Source organism: Thalia democratica, chromosome 5 (genome assembly GCF_965202585.1).
Source record: "Thalia democratica chromosome 5, ktThaDemo2.hap1.1, whole genome shotgun sequence".
Lineage (NCBI taxonomy): Eukaryota > Metazoa > Chordata > Thaliacea > Salpida > Salpidae > Thalia > Thalia democratica.
In genome coordinates, this window is record NC_139169.1 from 50,547,019 (window position 1) to 50,565,657 (window position 18,639).

The 18,639-nt window shown below is 25.8% G+C and overlaps 1 protein-coding gene across 3 annotated transcripts in view; it reads left to right on the forward strand.

Annotated features, from left to right (window-relative positions):
- The window catches only part of LOC145835445 (carnitine O-palmitoyltransferase 1, liver isoform-like), a 42,661-nt gene extending 24,340 nt beyond the window's left edge, over positions 1-18,321 (forward strand). The window contains exons 15-18 of one of the 3 annotated variants that reach the window (XM_082943037.1): positions 7,812-7,937; positions 8,826-8,939; positions 11,328-11,420; positions 17,528-18,321. In XM_082943037.1, the coding sequence (XP_082799163.1) occupies positions 7,812-7,937; positions 8,826-8,939; positions 11,328-11,420; positions 17,528-17,602 (408 nt within the window). In that variant the 3' untranslated portion in view covers positions 17,603-18,321. The remainder of the gene's footprint in view (positions 1-7,811; positions 7,938-8,825; positions 8,940-11,327; positions 11,421-17,527) is intronic. The other 2 variants (XM_082943039.1, XM_082943038.1) reach the window with 2 other exon arrangements.
- The last annotated feature ends 318 nt before the right edge of the window (positions 18,322-18,639 follow it).

Genomic DNA, 18,639 nt, shown 5'->3' on the forward strand with positions numbered 1-18,639 from the left:
TTAGATTGAAAGCTTTATATAGTTTCAAGTGTTAGATTATGTATTTTAGAATAAATTTAATTTAAGAGTTTGATTTAGAAAAGTCAGGAAAATTTTTGTAAAAAGTCAGGAAATTTGTCTCAACTTGACCAGTGGCAACCATGTATAGAGTTAAAGAATTAAGATTTCAGAACAACTACACTAAAATAAACTTAAGCGATTTGAAAAAATATATAAAGTAAACTGAATAAAAATATTGAAAATTAATTAAATCGAAAAATGATAAATAACTATAAGAGTTTATACAAGTAAGTTTTGAAAACAAACTTTTGTTTACAATGGTTATAAGCTTTTAGGTTTAAACAAAAAGAACATTAGGTTACCCAACGGATATTATCAAGAAAACGACTGACAAGAGCCAAAAAAGTGTACAATGTACCTAAGACTTCCCTATTTAGTTAAAGAAGCTAAGTTGCTGGAAAAAAATTAAGTACAACATAAACAATAAATAGTACATCTAGAGCAGTTAATCTTCGAATTAGTTACTTCACTAAAAAACCTTTCAATATAATATTTAAAGATGTTACTCCCGATCCTGAAAAAATAATGTTAACTATCAATTTAAATGTCACTGTAACAGTGTATACATCGGGAGAACTTCTCAGAGATTCCATCTGAGAAGGATCAGCGTGTATCAAAATCCCTCAGAAACTGGATGGCCAATAGAGGTAATAAACCTACCAAAAGTCCTTCGGCAATTGAAGATCACTCACTAAACTACCCGGAATGCTCCAAACATTATAATAACAAAAAATTTACAATATTAAACAAAGGAAGTAACATATATTATTTAGTGTTTTAGAATCTCTTTTTTTTAAACCTATAAGTCTAACCATTGTAAACTAAAGTTTGTTAGCAAAACTTACTTGAATAAACTCTTATAGTTATTTTTTATTTTAATATTTTTATTTGATTTACTTTATTTTTATTTTTTAAAATTGCTTAAATATATTTTAGTGTAGTTGTTGTGAAATCTTAGTTCTTAAACTCTATAGCTTTATTCGTTTTAAATTAGTACATAAACTAAATTCCGATAATTGTGCTTTACTTTAAACGTTTTTATAGCTTTTTTACAATTATTATTTACGTTTATATAATTTTGAAACTTGTATGTATATACTTTATTGTAATATCCTTTTAACACCTTAAGCTTCTATTTACTTATTCTTAAAAAGTCTTCTTTAATTTTGCCAAATTTTTATCTAGACAGTACATGTTTCACATTTTTATTTAAACACATTATGATGTATCTATTATCAAGCTTTAATAAATAAAATTGTGAACTGGTCAAAATTGCACGAAGGCACAAAATTGCACGAAAACAATTTTGCACCAAGGGTCTATTTTGCACGGAGGATCATTTTTGCACGAGAGTACAAAAAAAAATATATAAAAAACAGAAAAAAAATACTAAATAATAAATTAATAAAAAAGAAAAAAAAAGTTCTTGACTGAGAATAATGATTAGGGATAACAATGATAGTAAAAGTAAAAATAAAACAACAAATAATAAAAATTGTTTTAAAAAAAAATGAATAAATAAAAATTAATTAATTAAAAAGAAAAAAAAAGCTACAAACCGAGGGAAAGGGTTAGGGGTAACAGTGATAGTAAAAAAAATCAACCCGTACAAAAATGTCTTAGTGCAATTTTATCCCCTCGTGCAAATTAGACAGCTACCCGTTTATATTTTTATTCTTTAGCTTAGTTAAACACAGTAGTAGTTGAAAAGTGTGGTTTGAAAGTTTTTTTACTTCAATAAAAATGTAATGTATTTGTCGATATTTTTATTTAAAACTGTTTGAAATGGTTTTAAGTTTTTAAAATTTCGACTAGTAATTACGTTACAATATTGTATTCGAAACCATCATATATTTAAATGCATATTCATTGCATCGTAAGTAAACCAATTAGAAAAAACATTTGGGCATTATAATTAAATAAAGCATTTACAATTAACTTGAATAGAAAATAAATTAATAATTTATGTTTTTAAGTCCAACTGTTTTAATGACCGGTTAAAAATAATCAAAAAGTTGATGCAGCCAGATCGTTCACAGCCTAACGTCTAAGACATTGTTAGCTTATTGTAATATTTAAGTCAACGCGCTTTAGATCAGTTTTAAACAATATTTATTTCCGCCTTTATTTTTAAATTTATATGCCAACAAACGGTAATTTGCACTTAAACCTCCTTGGTTAGAACTCAACAGCAGTTCTTCATGACTATGACTTCATGATGAGTACTAGTAAGGACGAAACCGGTCGTAGGTTGTTTCGGATGCTGTTGTTGATGGAAAAGTGGTAAAGTTCATTATTTATTAATGATTAGATAAAAGTTATAATCTAAGTAAAATACAAATCAAAATATAAACTACTTACATGCAGAAACAAAAGATACTACAGCACAAAAACTTAAACTGTTGCTAAGAATTTAAAATTATGACTGATAGTTATGTTACAATATTGTGTTAGTTTATCAAACGAAAAGTACTGTGAAAATTTGTATTTATTATAACTATTTTATAGTTTTATTTTGCTATCAACAATTTTATCCTATAATAAATAAAAAATCTTAATGTGCATTTAAAAAACAATTTTTAATGATGTTTTAATGAATTTTACCTACAATTTAAGCTGACAATGTTACTACTAGCTTCTTGAAATTCATCGAAAGTTTGTTTTTAAAAGAAAAAAATCGTAATGTAAAAAACAGAAACTTTAAAGATATCTAAAAATCACAACTAGGTAGAAATACTTTATATCAATGAAAGCTTTAAAACAATTTTTTGTATTGACAAAGAATAAAAACTTGACTAAAAATGCAGGTTGTAATGGAATGAAAAACATAAGGTAGCTCTACAATATCTTTTAAATAATTTAAATCTTTGAAACCACCTCTTTACTGTTAAGTTTAAATTTACATCAAAAAAATAAGCCTTGTGTTTTTAAAATCATGAGTTATAAGAATAAATCATGGAAATTCAAAAAAAGTCACCTAGTGTATAATAATTAATTTTCCATAGCAGTATTTCTTTAACTTAAAATAATGCTGTGCTAGCTATGTATTTTTGACCAATTTAAAAGTTATTTTTTCTTAGTTAATATAAATACTTATTTAGTTTTTTATCATTGCATTGTTATAAAATGTTAATTTTAAATAAAATCTACTGAAATGAATATTTTTCTTTAGTTTTAAAATATTTTACTTGTGTTTTGCACTACATGTTAGTGTAAAACGATTAAAATATAGTTAAACGAAGTAAATTAGTTATTTGTTATAAGAATTATTTATAGCTAAATATTTATCTATGTTTAGTTAAACGTTTAACAAGCTTAAAAAACACAATTGTTTATTGTTTGATATATCATAATATATCTTTAAATAAGTTTTCAAAAAAGTTTTGCAATTTTTTTTCTTAAACGTGTATCATACAATTTAACTTGAAATGTTTTACATAAATGTTTAACTTCTTGTCGACCAATGTAGGTTTTTTGTTAGTATTTCAAGAAGCTGATCTTGTCTTTTTTATTTTCTTAAAAAATATTGTTTTAGGGTGGCCTCAAAACCTGGAATTTTGTACAAAAACAGTAAAAAGACTAGATTTTTTTTAAATTTTAGTTTTTTAACAACTTTGTTCAATAAAAATTGTAAATTTTGCTATTTTTACACTAAAAAATATTACAAATATTTAATTAGTAATTGTTAGATTATCATTAAAACTATTCCTTTAATTCATTTAACTAATTTTTTACTTTTGTTTTCATTGTTCTTATTGTCTTGTAAAGCCAGTCAACAAGAACCTATTACTAACTGATGCAACTTAAGGGTATAGGAAGATGGGTCCGACATTTTTTTTACTAAAAATAACATTGGATCTTATATGAAAGCTTTAAGTACAAACTACAAGCCAGTTTTTATAGAATAAAAAAAATAATTTAACTTTTAAATATTGTAATTTTTATAAAAAGTTTCCGATACAAATATATGGACTGCAAACTTTTCGAGGTCAATTTTCTCCTAAATTTTAAAAAATGCTAAAAATCTTCTAAAATGTATCTTCTTCCCTTCATTTTTTGAGCTAGAGACCTCAAAATTTCAGGAAAAGTTCATTTTATAGTTTAAAAGACTTTGAATGTTGGAATTTAAAAAATATTTAAAAAAAAATATTTTCTAAAATTAAAAAAAAGTCCTGCGTTCAATATTTTTAAAATTTAGTATTACACTTTCTGTGAAAATTTGAAGAAGATTGCTTAAAAATGAAGGAGGAGATAAATTTTTAGTGAAATGGTCTTTTTTCGTCTTTTAAGTTTGCGCCTTCCATTAGGAACCTATTGAGGTCACCGACTTTGATCGCTCATATCTCAAAAAAATACTTTGAAATTTTTCAAACGTTTAGAAATATTTGACAGCTGAGATAAAACTCTATAAAATAAGATAAACTTGTTAAAATCAAGGTGGACCCCCCAATGCCCTTAATAGAGTTTAGATTAAGAGAAAACTTATGAGCAAGATCAAAATAACAGCAGAGCCAAATAAAAATATCTGATTCAATGTTTTATGCCCAATGTGTTTAAAGCAGCTATAATAAGTCTTAACTTTTTAGTACTAGTATGAATTATAAGTCATTAGTTGTGCCTATTTTTTTTTGAAGTAGCTGTAATAAGTATCATTTATTTAGGTTTGATGGTTATATGGTTAATATAAAAATAAATATGGTTCATAGTTTAGATTTAGACTATGATAAAACCATCAGGGTTGCCAAAAAACCTGGAATTTTAAATAAATTTTACATGTTAAGTAGTAAAATTTCGATTTGACACAAAAAAATTATTGTATAATTAAAAAAAGTTGTCATCATCAAAAGTTTTTTTCATTAAAAAATATATTTAAAGAAGCTTTAAGATATCTTTTCAATTTCGTTATACAATTTAACACAGTTTTTTTTCCTTAAACTTTATTTTAAACTAAAAATAGACCCTAAAACGTGTAATTTAAAAAACTTGGAAGAGATTTTGAAAACCCGGAGAAAATTAGCCAAAAACATTTGGAAACCCTGAACCATACAAGTTTTTTAAATTTAAGTAATCTAATATCTCTGTGTGGTTATAAGACTTTTTGGTAAAGTGCTTTTGTTACCTTTTGTTGGTTAATTTAGTTTTTTTAACTTTGTTTCATCTATACATTATACACTTTAAGCTTTGTTGTTTTCTATTTCAAAAATTGTATTAGTACATGTTGCAATAAAATGAAACAAAGGTTAAATAATAGTAATAATGTATCGTAAAAGTAGTTTTATCTTCTTCTTTATTTTTAAATTTTGAATTTAGAAATTTATAGAATATAATAAATAAATTGTTAATTCATACATACAATAAATTTACAGTAATAATTATTTTCAAATTATTTTTTTATTTTTGAGAACTCTAAAATGCGTAAATAAACGAAAGTGCGTAAACAAATGAGTGCGTAGATTCGCGATAGGTGACTGTAATTGTATTTTTTAATATAAAACAAGTTGTTCCTGGACTTAACCTCATAACCATCTCTTTGCATAATTACTTTATTGTGAAATTAAAATTCAGAACATCTACATATTGAAAAAAAAATTAAAATGTTTTTTATTACTTCTAATGCTATCAAAAGTCATTTTAGTCCTCCTGGTCTGGTGTGGGGTACTACTGTATTTTTTTTTTGAGTGTGTATAGTACTATCGTTGCTTATCAAAAGAGTTTGATTACTGCTTATGGGTAGGATATTATCAGACTTACCTGTTTTTCGCTTTCCAGTCAAGCACTTCGAGCGTTTAATAATACAGTAACCTTCCAACTAGGTACGAACTGCAGGTATAGTACGCACTTTTGAACCAAAAAAAAGCAGTGTTTAAAAGCTATTTTTATTTGGTTTGAAATTAAAAATAAAAACTTAAATTATTAATTCAAAAGCATTATTTAAAAAATTAAGTTTACTGTATTAAACTAGAATAATTTCAATTTAAAGGAACTAGAAAATAAGTTATAAACTTACGACCTGTATATCAAATCGATTATCTTAAACAAACATGTTAAAGTTCATTTATTTAAATAAAATACCGAACAGTGCAATTTAAATTTGTATCTCCTATGATTATAATATATGAATAAAAACACTTAGAAAGTTGTAGAAAATTTAGATAAAGATAATAAAATAATGAACAGTGAAGTTAATGTTTACATACCAAAATTGAGTCATAAATGTAAAAAGCGTAAAAAAAGGATACTATATAAAATAAAGAGCATTACAATTGACACTTATATACCCAGTTATTGAAACATAAATTATAAAACTGGATAAAAAAGCAATATTGATGAAAACAAAGATTATTTCAATTGAGATTTATTTAGAACTAGATGCATTTGAAAACATTTCAGTTAGTGTAGCTTGTCTTTTGGGTTTAGCAGAATTTTTTGTTGTTAAAAATATATATATAACCCTAAACCAGCATTTTAAAATAAACACAGTTTAATAAAAAGCATGATCAATGTTTTCATAAATATTTGTTTATTTGAAACTATTACTCACATTAATAATGTGTACTAAGTTAATTTTAAAGGTACAAAGAAGTACAAGATAGACTAAAAAATTGTGAATTGAGTATACCTTACATGGAAACGGGTCAAAACTGCACGAGGGGACTAAATTGCACGAAGATACTTTTAGACGAAGACAAAATTGCATGAAGACAATTTTGCACGACTAACAATTTTTGCACGAGAGTAAAAAAAAACAGAAAAATAAATTGATAAAAAACAAAAAAAAAGTTACTGACCGAGGGTAAGGGTTAGGGGTAACAGTGATAGTAAAAATAAAGAAATAACTACTACAATATATTTTTTTTAAAAGAAAATGATTAAAAAATGAAAAAATAAAAAGCTACTGAACGAGGGTAAGGGGTAGGGGTAACAGTGATAGTAAGAAAAAATAATTAAGTTACCGACCGAGGGTTGAGGGTAAGAGTGATAGTAAAAAAATAATTTAATATGAATATAAAATAAATAATTTTATGCTAAATTGTCTCCGTGCAAATTTGTCCCCTCGTTCAATTTTATCTTCGTGCAAATTTGACAGCTAACCACCTTATAAACTTAATCAATATTTAATTTTTTTCGAAAATTTAAATATAAAAAGAACAGAATATATGTTTTATAAAAACAAAACAATTGTTTTTAATCAACAGTTGTAGGTTCTAAATGAATTGCACTTTCCTAAATTTAAAAGTTATACAAAAACATTGTGACGAAATTATGAAATTTTGTAGAGTACAAATTTTCAGTGCAAAAATTAATCTTCGATCTTAACAAATAACTAAATTCACAAAACTACAATTAAGTGACTATGAAAAATTTAAATACTTTAAGAGGAGCTTTTAATATGTGGACTAGACGATATAAATTCACTTCTTTTATTTAAGCATCCATCTTTTTTCAAAGCATACACAACGGCCATAGATTCTCTTAATAACAGCCTAGAAGTAGGGTTATTACCATCTGCTATAGGCTGGTGCTCTTTTTATCACTTACCAAGTTAACCTAAAATCAATATTTTTGCGCTTTAGGTCACAAACATTCTTTAAAAGCTCAGTCTTATTTTCATAATTAACAAAAGGCTGTGCTTAAAAGAAACAACGGCAGTTGTGTATGCGAAAAATTTTATGTTTATCAACAAACAAGTTTTAAGACTAGTTAGTTTATTGACTAATGTTTAGAATATTTTTATTATAATGTGTGCAAAGGTGCTGCAAACTCCTTGGAGGCTCTCTACTTCCCAAACACCAGTGGATCAAGCTGGTGTGGTTCGCTCTCTTCCAAACGATCACAAGTTTAAAAATGCTTCAGGCATTGGAGGCGGATTTGGTCCGGTGAGCAAAAATATTTTATTGTAACATTTTGCCTGGGTAAAGGGTACTATTTTTATGGTGATTTGATTTTTACTAAACTTATGATTTCATTGTTATGTACTGTTGTTGGCTTTTGTTGTTATTTTTTTGGTTTGTTTTTCTAATGTTTGTAGCTATTAGTTGTTTCTTGTCAAAGCTTTTTTGTTAACTTACAATTTTTAAAACAAGTATTTTGTGGATATTTGTATTCACAAACCCTATTGTGGATATTAGCTTATTCAAAATTATTGTTTTGAACCTGACTGTTTGAGTAAATTTTATTTTTGTATTTATCTTATTATTAATTTTAATGAAAAAAGATGCATATTTATTAAGAAGGAAGGATCATATGAGAACTGGTGTTCATCCTGTAGATTAGAAATATCCTGTTGATTCTTGATTCAGTTGGTTGGTCTTTTTTAACATATGCATAAGTATGCTAAAAATAAAATAATCCATTTAAAGGTTGTGACTAAGAGTTAGTTTATCTGCAGAAACTATCAAAAGTAACTTGAACTAAATGTTTTAAGCTAAAAAAGAGACCGTCAATCTATTCAACATAAGCTTATAAAAAATAATTAGTGATAAATATCTAAAAATTAGTAAGTTCTTTTGCTATAGAAAGTACTTTAAATTTCACTATTTAGTTCAAATAGATAATAGCTAGCATAAATTATAACCATAAGATTATCTAAAATAACCATAAACTAAAATGTAGTCACGCTACTAGCTGTTATTAGAAGTTTTGAATTTAAGTTATTTACTATTTTTGTTTTAAAATCATTGTTAAGTGTCACCGTAAATGTATTGTGGCAACCCTGAAAGTTTTTAAAAGTTACCGCTATACAAATGTGATTGGTTCATTTCTAGGTTCTTCAAGCTCCGTGGAGACTTTCAACATCTCAAACTCCTTTACAACAAGCTTTTATTGTAGATCTCAACAAACATCCTAAACTATTTTCTGCTGGAGGAGGATTTGGTCCGGTATGTTATTTGACGTCTTTCTTAAGGCGCTATGAAGTTACCAAAATTTCAAAACTTTTTACTTCCTGCATGTTGTGCTGTTGCACTTTATTTAAATATTATATGCTTGAAAAGGTCGAAAATCTGCAAAAATGTGCATCTCTATTGCAGTGTGGAGTATGCAAATGTCTTTAGATTCTTGACTTTTAATTTTATAACTTTGTTGACAATGTTGTTTTCTGTAGCTGTTCTTAGTATTAATAGTGTAATTTTTTACATAATTAAGTCAATATTGTAAAAACTGAATAGTATTTTGTGACTATGGTAAATTTAATATTTTTCATCAAATGTTACTTTTTTAATACCATACTATTTCTCTAAAGAACGCGTTTATAGTACGAAGTTTACACTTGTTTTCGTTAGTGTTAGTCGTTGGTTAATAATTGTTACCTATAAAATTTAATATATTTGTTTTATTTCTGAAAACTTAAATACTTTTTTAATACTTCAATTTAATAATTGAGTTATATTAGTTGTTTATAAATAGTTTTCTAAGTAACTTATATTGTGATTTAATGTTTTAGAACAATTTTTGCATGGTACTCCTTAATTTGCACGCATCTATGCATGTTTAGTTTATTACCGTATGATTGTTCCCTTAATTCTTTACTTTTAATTGAGTAATATACCAAATTAGTTACAACATTAATGAAAACGTTGACAAAGCTCTATCAGAGCCAAAGCCTGGACTTACCTATGCCGTAATACAAGCTTAAGTTAACAAACTCTTAAGATTATACCACTTCGACTTGTCTCACGGCACATGTAAGTCTAGGTTTGGCTCTGAGTCGAAAAGGTATGATCGAACCTTTATCTTAATTACAGCATGATTAATTTTTAATACCTTATGCAATCTACTTATATTAAAAATTGTTTCATAGTTTTATTTTAAAACATACTTAAATTTTATTTCAAGCTGTTTTTTAAGTGTTAATAGATGTTTTGTTTTACACATTCTCTTAAAATCAGTTTTATAAATGTTATATTCATAAGTATTAAAAATTTTGTTCAAAAATTATTTTTATTATAAAGAAAGTTTGCAAGAAACAAATAATTTTGATTATTGAATGAATGTGTGTTTGTTTTACATTAAAATGTCATGATCGGATAGTTTTTGGCAGTTTGCTCAAAGTTGATTTAAAGTTATTTGTTTCATTTCTTCCTATTTTAATTATTACGTTGAATATTTATCAGGTTTAACGGCTAAAACTTTTTTAAGTCAACTATTATTATAAAGTTAAAACAATTTTTTTTAATAGTTAAGGTAACTCTAAGTTATATTTTTTTTTACAAAATTGCTTTGATTTATTATTGTTATTAGTGTTTTGTAAATTTTCTCTATTTATTGTATTGTTTTTAATAGCTATAAGTTAGATATACTTCAAAAGGTATTATGTTTTTTACTGGTTTACATATCTCTTGACTTTTTATGATTGTTGTAAAGTTTGTTTTCTACAATTTGTGCGATCTTGTAACTTGATTAATTCTATTTTGTCAGTTTAATTTTTGCTAATTGATAAAGTCTTGCTCTTATTTTTTGATTAAGTTTTTCGATGATATTGTAATTTATTGCTAATTTAAACCATAAAAGATTCTCAACTTGTATACATATAATAAGAAAAATTATCACTTCGAGATCAAAGTATTAGAGATCGTAACTGAATTAAATCTGAAAATAAAACTGACTACATCTTGAACATTGTATTGCTTTTTATTGTCTGTTGAATAAAATGTTGATGATTTTTTTTAATGGGTAATGGTACTGATGAAAGTTGATAAGAGTTCAGTACTTTGGATTAAGAAAAACATTCTGATTTGTTGTTTTTTAATTAGATTACTTATATTTATAAACATCAACTAAATCAAAAGATTAAGTTTAAATATGAAAGTCTTTGTCAAAGCTTTGTAGTATATTAGTCTTATGTTAAAATTGAAATTTTTATTGAAAGTGATTTTTTTCTGTCTTTTAATTAAAGTTCTCTATAATTTAGATGTCTTTTATCCCTAAAACCTGTGCAATTAAAAAACAAAGTTGTAATTTTTTGTCGAGTTTTGTCGTTTTTAATTAATTTGATTTTAAAACAATTTTGTATTTCGAATTTAGCATGGATTTTTTTTCTACCTATTTAAGTAATTTTTGAATTTAATAGATGTTTTATTAACATTTTTAATTGCAACTAAAGGTTTTTAGATTTTGTATCTTATCAAAGTTTAATGAAAAAAAGTTAAATTCCAGTCAAAGTTTTCATATACTTTGAATTTTTTAATATATCAAACTATTGTGATTTTTTAATAAAATATATATAATAATTCAGTAAGCAAAATATGTAGAAAAAACTTAACTATCAGGTCGCGGACGATGGATACGGAGTTTCGTATATAATATGTCATGAAGATATGATAATGTTTCACGTTTCCAGCAAAAAATCTTCTCCTGAAACTGTTAGTTTACTAGTAAGAATAAGTAAGCTGCCTAATAAAAAAAAGTATCTACAGTAACCTCTCGCTTATTTACGCACATTGTGTCCACAGAAAAAGTGCGTAAAGATATGAGAGATCGTAAAGAAACGAGAGGTACCAAATATACTCACTATAATAGCTGTTTTTTAATATTGGTTCTAGTTAAAAGCAGACTGGGCACTTTCCCACTTTTAACTATTTGTTTACTTAATTTATAAATATAAAAACAACAGATAAAACTATACATATACTAAAAAAAAGGATTTGAATTTCTATAAAATAATAATACGAGTAGAAATAGTTTTACTATTTTAATAATAAGTAGAAATTATCTTTATTTATATATGACATTTATATTCTTTTCTACTTAGCAAATTCAATTTATACTTAAGCATTTCAATTATAAGATGGTGTTTATTAATATATAGGGCAAAACTGCTGTATTATTTCTTTGTTTTTTAAACTCTTATTATTTTATTATACTTTTATTATTAAACACAGTCATGTTTATTTCAGAATTTTGATTTAATCTCTTATTGTTAACAAAATTTCTGATATACTGAGGTATAACTAAATGTTTATCAATTAGTCAAGGAACATAAATTTACAAAGTCTAAATATAAAGAGAGGTGTTTTAGCATTCAAAAAAATACATTAAACCTAATTTGTGCAACATTAAAAAAATGAAAGTTTTTATTATCTGAATTTTATAGAATTCTGAAATGCGTAACTAAACGAGAGTGCGTAACGTCACGAGTGCGTAAAGATCCGAGAGGTTACTGTACTAATTAAATAAGCTGTCTGTAAACATTGTAAACCCATAGGTGTAGGTTACTTAAATAAATAATAATATTAACCTAACTAATACTGATATTAATTGATATTAAGGCTACTCTATATAAAACTAGGCATGACAATGAATGGACATATTTTATGTTAAAGAACAATTGCAAATATAAAGAACTATGTACAGTATAAAATACTTCATGCTTTAAAAATTACTTTAAATGTTATTAATACCTTTAAACACAATTCAAATCTAAAAGATTTATACTTATAGAATGTATAAAATAAAATTTAACTACTTATAAGTAAAATAAAAAACACTTATTAAATAATATTGCTAAATGAATACTTTATATACATAAGAAAACAATATAAATGTCTAACTGGAATTACATGTTTACTGCAGCAAGCTGTGGCTAGAATTCTCTCTACCACTCTCTGTGTCTGGTTTATATAGCTTTATTCAACATTACATCAGGAATTTTGACTCTTTATTTCCTCCTTACTTAAACTGTATTGAGATTACATCAGTATTTGCATGCATTTCATTCTGGGATTTTCCTTTAAACACAAAACTGTTTGAAATACAATTTGATGTACCATTACAACATTATCATTAATAAAGTTTGTTCTCAAGTTAAGAAATCAACAAAATCGGCGAAAGTCTGCAGAACAAGTCCGGACTTTCGTTTGCCGTGAGACAAGCTCAAATTTAACAAAAGGGTTGATCATGCCAATTCGATCATCAGACCACAAGTTTCGGTAGACTGAGACCGGTTTCGTCCTTATTAGGACTCATCAGTCAGTCACAACCGAAAAACCTGTAGTCGTCAATCTACAAACGGTTTATCATGCAAAGACATTGCTGACGCTTTTGATTTTATTATTCACTTAGGCGGCTGAATCCTAAGTAATTTTCAAATTAAGATCCAGGTATAAAAATGCATTATCCGGCCAGATCCTGGATCCAGTAGATCACCAAAGTTGTAACTAACTGAAAATAAACTTTGTAAGCCCCTTTATCAAATCAAACGCTGATTATAATATCTTAAACTTAATGTAAAACTGTAAAGGATTTTCTCTATAAAATTTTGCATAAAAAAATTATGTCCACTTTTTACATCTAAAATTTTTAGTTGTTAAAAGTATCATCAATAAGTAAGCAACATTTTTATAAAAATTTAAATCAACAAAAATATAATTATAGATTAATAATTTTCTACTAGTAAAACAGCTCAACTATTTAAAAGTATAAAAGTTTGTTATATTTTAAGATTAATTATAGATTTTTGTTTCTTGAAAAAAATCTTGAAACGTTAATTTTGTTTTTGTTATTAATTTTGTTATATGTAATAAGTTATTTATATTATATTATAATGAATTTGTTATTTATAATTAATTGTAAGATTTGTTTTAATTTTTTATAACTGTTCCCGCTGATAAAAATATTTCAAGAAGAGCTTAATACGTAATTATATAAACTGCATTTAATGAGAAAAAGCAATTGTATAACCATTCCACAATCATTTAATTATTAAACTAAATATAAAAACTTTAAGTATATATTTTTTCTTTTATTTAGTTTTCAAAACCATTATATTTACACAGTAAAACCTTCATTTCATCAAGTTTTTAGCAATAAAATAGTAATGCGGAAAATAATAGTATAAATTTAAATAAACAGAAAGATTAATAAAAAAATACACTCTTAAAGCGTAATGATAACAGTGCATAACTAAATAAGCAGTATACATGATTATATTTAACAAAATGAAGAGGAAAAAATGGCTTTTGTTTCAAATTCTTAAAACGACGATGTTTTTTTCTTTTTTTCTTACAGAGCTCTAGCTTATACAGGTGAATCTTGATTGCTACCATTTTGGTATGATAAAACTTATTTGCTCATTGTTGCATAACAATAAACATTGGTTTGTCATTTAATTACGCACATTTGACTATGTTAGTTAAGTGCTCAATAATTGCAGATCTTTATAACTCAACAGTAGAGCTCAGTGATATACTTTTATTAATTCATTGTACGATAAATAAAACGTTGATATTAAATGAGTTTTTTGAGCAATGGTGGTTTCTAGGTGGATTGTGGGTAAAATATTAAAACTAAAATTAAAATGCAATCAGAAAAAGAGAAAGATTTTTCTTAAGTTGAAAATATCTAATAACATGAAGATTGGTGAATAGAGGGGTTTATAAATGTTTTCAAAAATAAATTTTAATTAGTTCATTGTGAGAGATAAAATATTTATTAGAGAGATAACAAAAACATAAACAAAACACTTAAATTAAAGAAGAAGATAAAGTTAAATAAATTTAAATTTGGGTTTCTTGGAAAACTATACATAATGAATTTATCCTTCTATGAACTGAAAAAACAATGCGTAATCTTTTGCGCAAATTTCTCTGTTCCACCAAAAAATGTTATTAGAGAGGCAGTATTTTTTATATTTAGAAGTTAGAAGCAAGTTAAAATACAAAACTCTGGAATACGAATTAAGAAACAAGTTTCATAGCAAATAGTGCAGCTTTAGCGCATAATTATTGCTTGGTTAATCCTGATCATATAACACCAAAGAGGAGATAGTAGAGGTTGTGCGAAAAGATAGAGAAGAATTATAATAGTTAATCGTAGTTAAGGTTCTGGTATAGTGATTATGTTTAGGCATGAGTTCTTATATAAATTTAGTAAGTAGTATAGTTTAGAATAACTTAAAATTTAAAGAGCTTGGGGCTATAAGTGGTTTTAACAACACTTGGAAAGAAAATAAATGATATGTTCAGAGAATTGATTAGCAGTGATTAGCTTCCGCAAGTAGTTGTGAATTAATTAAAACATAGAGGCTCAATAAGACTATATGGTTTGCCCAAGCTACATAAGCCATATAAACTTACGCCCAATATTGTCAGTAATAAACTCCCTACAGCATAGGCTAGCGAATTTTTTTGTTATGATTCTGAAACCAGTTTTACGCACTTTCAACATTTGTGGTAAAATATTTGTTTGGAATTGTTCGTAAAATCAAAAACAAATTTATTATCTTGTGGTATAGGAAAGTATTTTAAAAGTTCCTTCACAAAAGAATATACAATTTAATTCAGATATGTTATTTAGTATACAAAAGCCAACTATTAAGAAATTAAGTATACAGGTCTTCTTATGTACGCCATAAGTGAAGTTGAGTTAACCTTCAGCAGATAATGAATAGCTAGATTATTGGAGTCGCTATGGGTTTCCCATTCGGCACAACTCTGACAAACATTTTTATGTTGTACTTGCAGTGTCAAGTTATCCCGAATCTATTGAATCAAGCTGTATAAAGCACAGCATTAAATAAATTGTAATAGATAGTTTTCCTTTGTTTTAAAAATTTGAGTAGTGATGATAGTAAGCTTTTTAATAATTGCATAAAAGAAGTAACATTTTAGCAAAATGATAAAATATTTATTACTAAAAACAGTTTTTTTTAATCTAGATGCGTTTATTACTTATTCAAATTTATTAAAACCAAACTAATAAATCATCATTTGCCTAAGAATAACTAACAATCATAAGTGAGATGGAAAATTAATTACCTACTATACATGGATGATTGTATAGTAATTTCAAAAAGTAATGACACTTTATTCAATCAACTCAACAGTTTTTATGAATAAATATCATATACTAAAAAGGCAGAAAGTAACAACACTACCGTTTTTTAACATCATATTCCCAACAAAACCCAGAATAATCGTTTTACCTAAGCTTCAACGTGAGGACTCAGTATCAAACTATGACAAGAGTTGTATTGTATACAAATTTAGTTGTTCCTATGACAGGGACTAGATTTAGTCAAGTCACTCGTTGATTAAAATCAATTTTATTTTTAACATATTCCTAGCTAGTTCAAAAATTTTACAAACAGACAAAATGTTTAAGATTTCAAAAGCAGTGATAAATGTTGCAAAAAATATGTGCAGTTGTAACGAATTCGATTCTCGATTTCGTTGTTTTATACTTTTCCGCCAGTTGGCGCTATATTCAGCCGAAATTGTGTACTTATTTCAAGATAACGATAAGAAAATGCTCATTAGCCTGTAGCTCGCGCACTACGCACAGCTCGAATATGTTGTTAATTATTTTGTTTTTGGCTCAGTTAGCCATAAGATCGTGCAAAACGCACACTAATTATAATAAGAACTTAAGACACTGATTGAATTTAAGAACTTTGTTATGATTGTCATTTATAAGAACTTTATGTATATTTGTATAACTGTATTGTATTGGCTCAGTTAAGCCATAAGACCGTGCGAGAGGCACAAAATTGATTATAAGAACTTTTTATTATTTTTGTTTTATAAGATCTTGATGTTTATTTGCATTATCGTATTATATTGTGCTTAGTTTTGCCATCGTTGTTCATGAAGCACGATATATATTAAGACTCTGTATTATTAGTAGTATTTTTAGTAAGACCTATTTTGTGTTTAAGATTGTGTCATTCAGACACTTTAAGAACTTTTTTAAGACATTTTAGTTTGTAGAATTTGGTGTTTACTTGTTGTATTTAAATTCGCAGTTTTATTCTACTGATAAATTGGCTGCTTTATTATTTCTACTTCCTAATTTTCACATTAACATCACGTTTTCAATAAACTCACTTCATTAAAGAAATTGTATATATTAAGTTTATTACATACTTATTAATTACTAAGTTAAACCTAATGAGTAAGGTAAATTCAGTAAAAACCTTAAAAGCTAAACGCGCTAAGCGTTTAGCACAAAAAGGGGACTTCCCCAAATTAAAGGTAGTTCCTACCTCAGGCCCCGGAGGACTACACAGTTAGTGAGCACTTAATAAACATCGCAAATTTTGCCGGAAAATATGACAACTCGATGTACAGTGTCTCATGCAACAACGTGAAATAAGTTTGATCTGATTAAAATGGAAGTAATTAGGATTCACCTGTATAACCTTGAGCTCTACAAAAACATTATTTATTTTTTATAACTGTTTAGATAAATTAAGTAATATAATAATTTTTTTCAATTAGTTATACTCTATTATTTTTACGCTTTAAGTGTATATTTAGTGAATTTAACTTGTAGTTTATTTAAATATAAACCATTAGTTTTCTTGTTATTATTTTACTAGTAAAAACCCCGATGAAAAGGAGAGAGATACATGTATTCTGAAATCAAAAAAAAAGTTTGGTTTCATATACTTTTTGTTAATTTGAAAGAACTTATGTTTGTATTACTTATTGAACTTCTTTTTTTTTTCATTTGATAAAAAATATTTTTTCAGGACTCTGAAAGATTTGCAAAAAATATAGAACAAGCAATGTTAGATATGCGTGATGTGTGCATGAAAAGAAAATAACTTTGCGTATAATTAGGAAAGCTAGCAAAAATTATTTTTTCAATTCTTTAAATGTTAAATAGCATCCTTATTTAAAAATTTATTTTTACTTTGTACTATATAAAATGCTCAATTTTTTTTTTGCTTTTTTGTTTAGTTTTGTGTAAAAGAAAACAAAAAAGTAAGCAGCTGTACGTTTCAACTATAGTTAAACAAAAAACACTAAGTTAGAAAATTTAATAGTATTGTAAATTTTACTGTTATGAAACCTATACTTTCAAAATATTAAATATTCTTAGCTATCCCTTTAATTTTACTTTTTTTTACCTGGTGATCTATGATTCGTAAGTTTTGTTGAAAATTTTATATTGTAAACTTTTCATACATCTTTTTTTTTCTGTCCAAGTATACTTATAATCAGGGTTTAAGATAATATCATAAATAATTATTTACTGGCATTCGTATTCAATATACATTTACAAACATTTTTATTGTATAATGATAAATATAGTTAAAGGTTTAGAAAAATTTCAATTGATAACAGCGGTTCTAGTAAATTACTTGTTTTAAACAGTGTACTTTTATTTAATTCTACTTATAAAATAGTAATATTTGTATGTTTTTATTATTCTGTATACACAGTTATCTATATTAAAACAACCTATCAAGTACTTATAAGTTTCAAGTCATTTTTTTGAATTTTTATTCGTTATTTAAAAAGTTGTGTGATTTGACTTTTAATCACTCTACTGTATAAACAAACTTTTACTGAATTTTTTTTTGTTATAAATTTATAGTTAACAAAAAACGATAATACTTATAAGCAATTATTTAACTATCTCTGAAGCTTAAGTGATATATTAGTAATTTTATGAAGTATTTTCAATTTAAAAAAGTTAGAATCTTTCTTCAACTTCGTGTATAAAAATGGTGTACGAATTGTTTTTACATCTATGAGTTTATACTTATTATGCTCTGATACTTTGTGCATATTGCTTTCATTGCACATGCGTTTTATCTGTTCTGTTTTTATTAGTTTCTTTATCATTTATGCACCA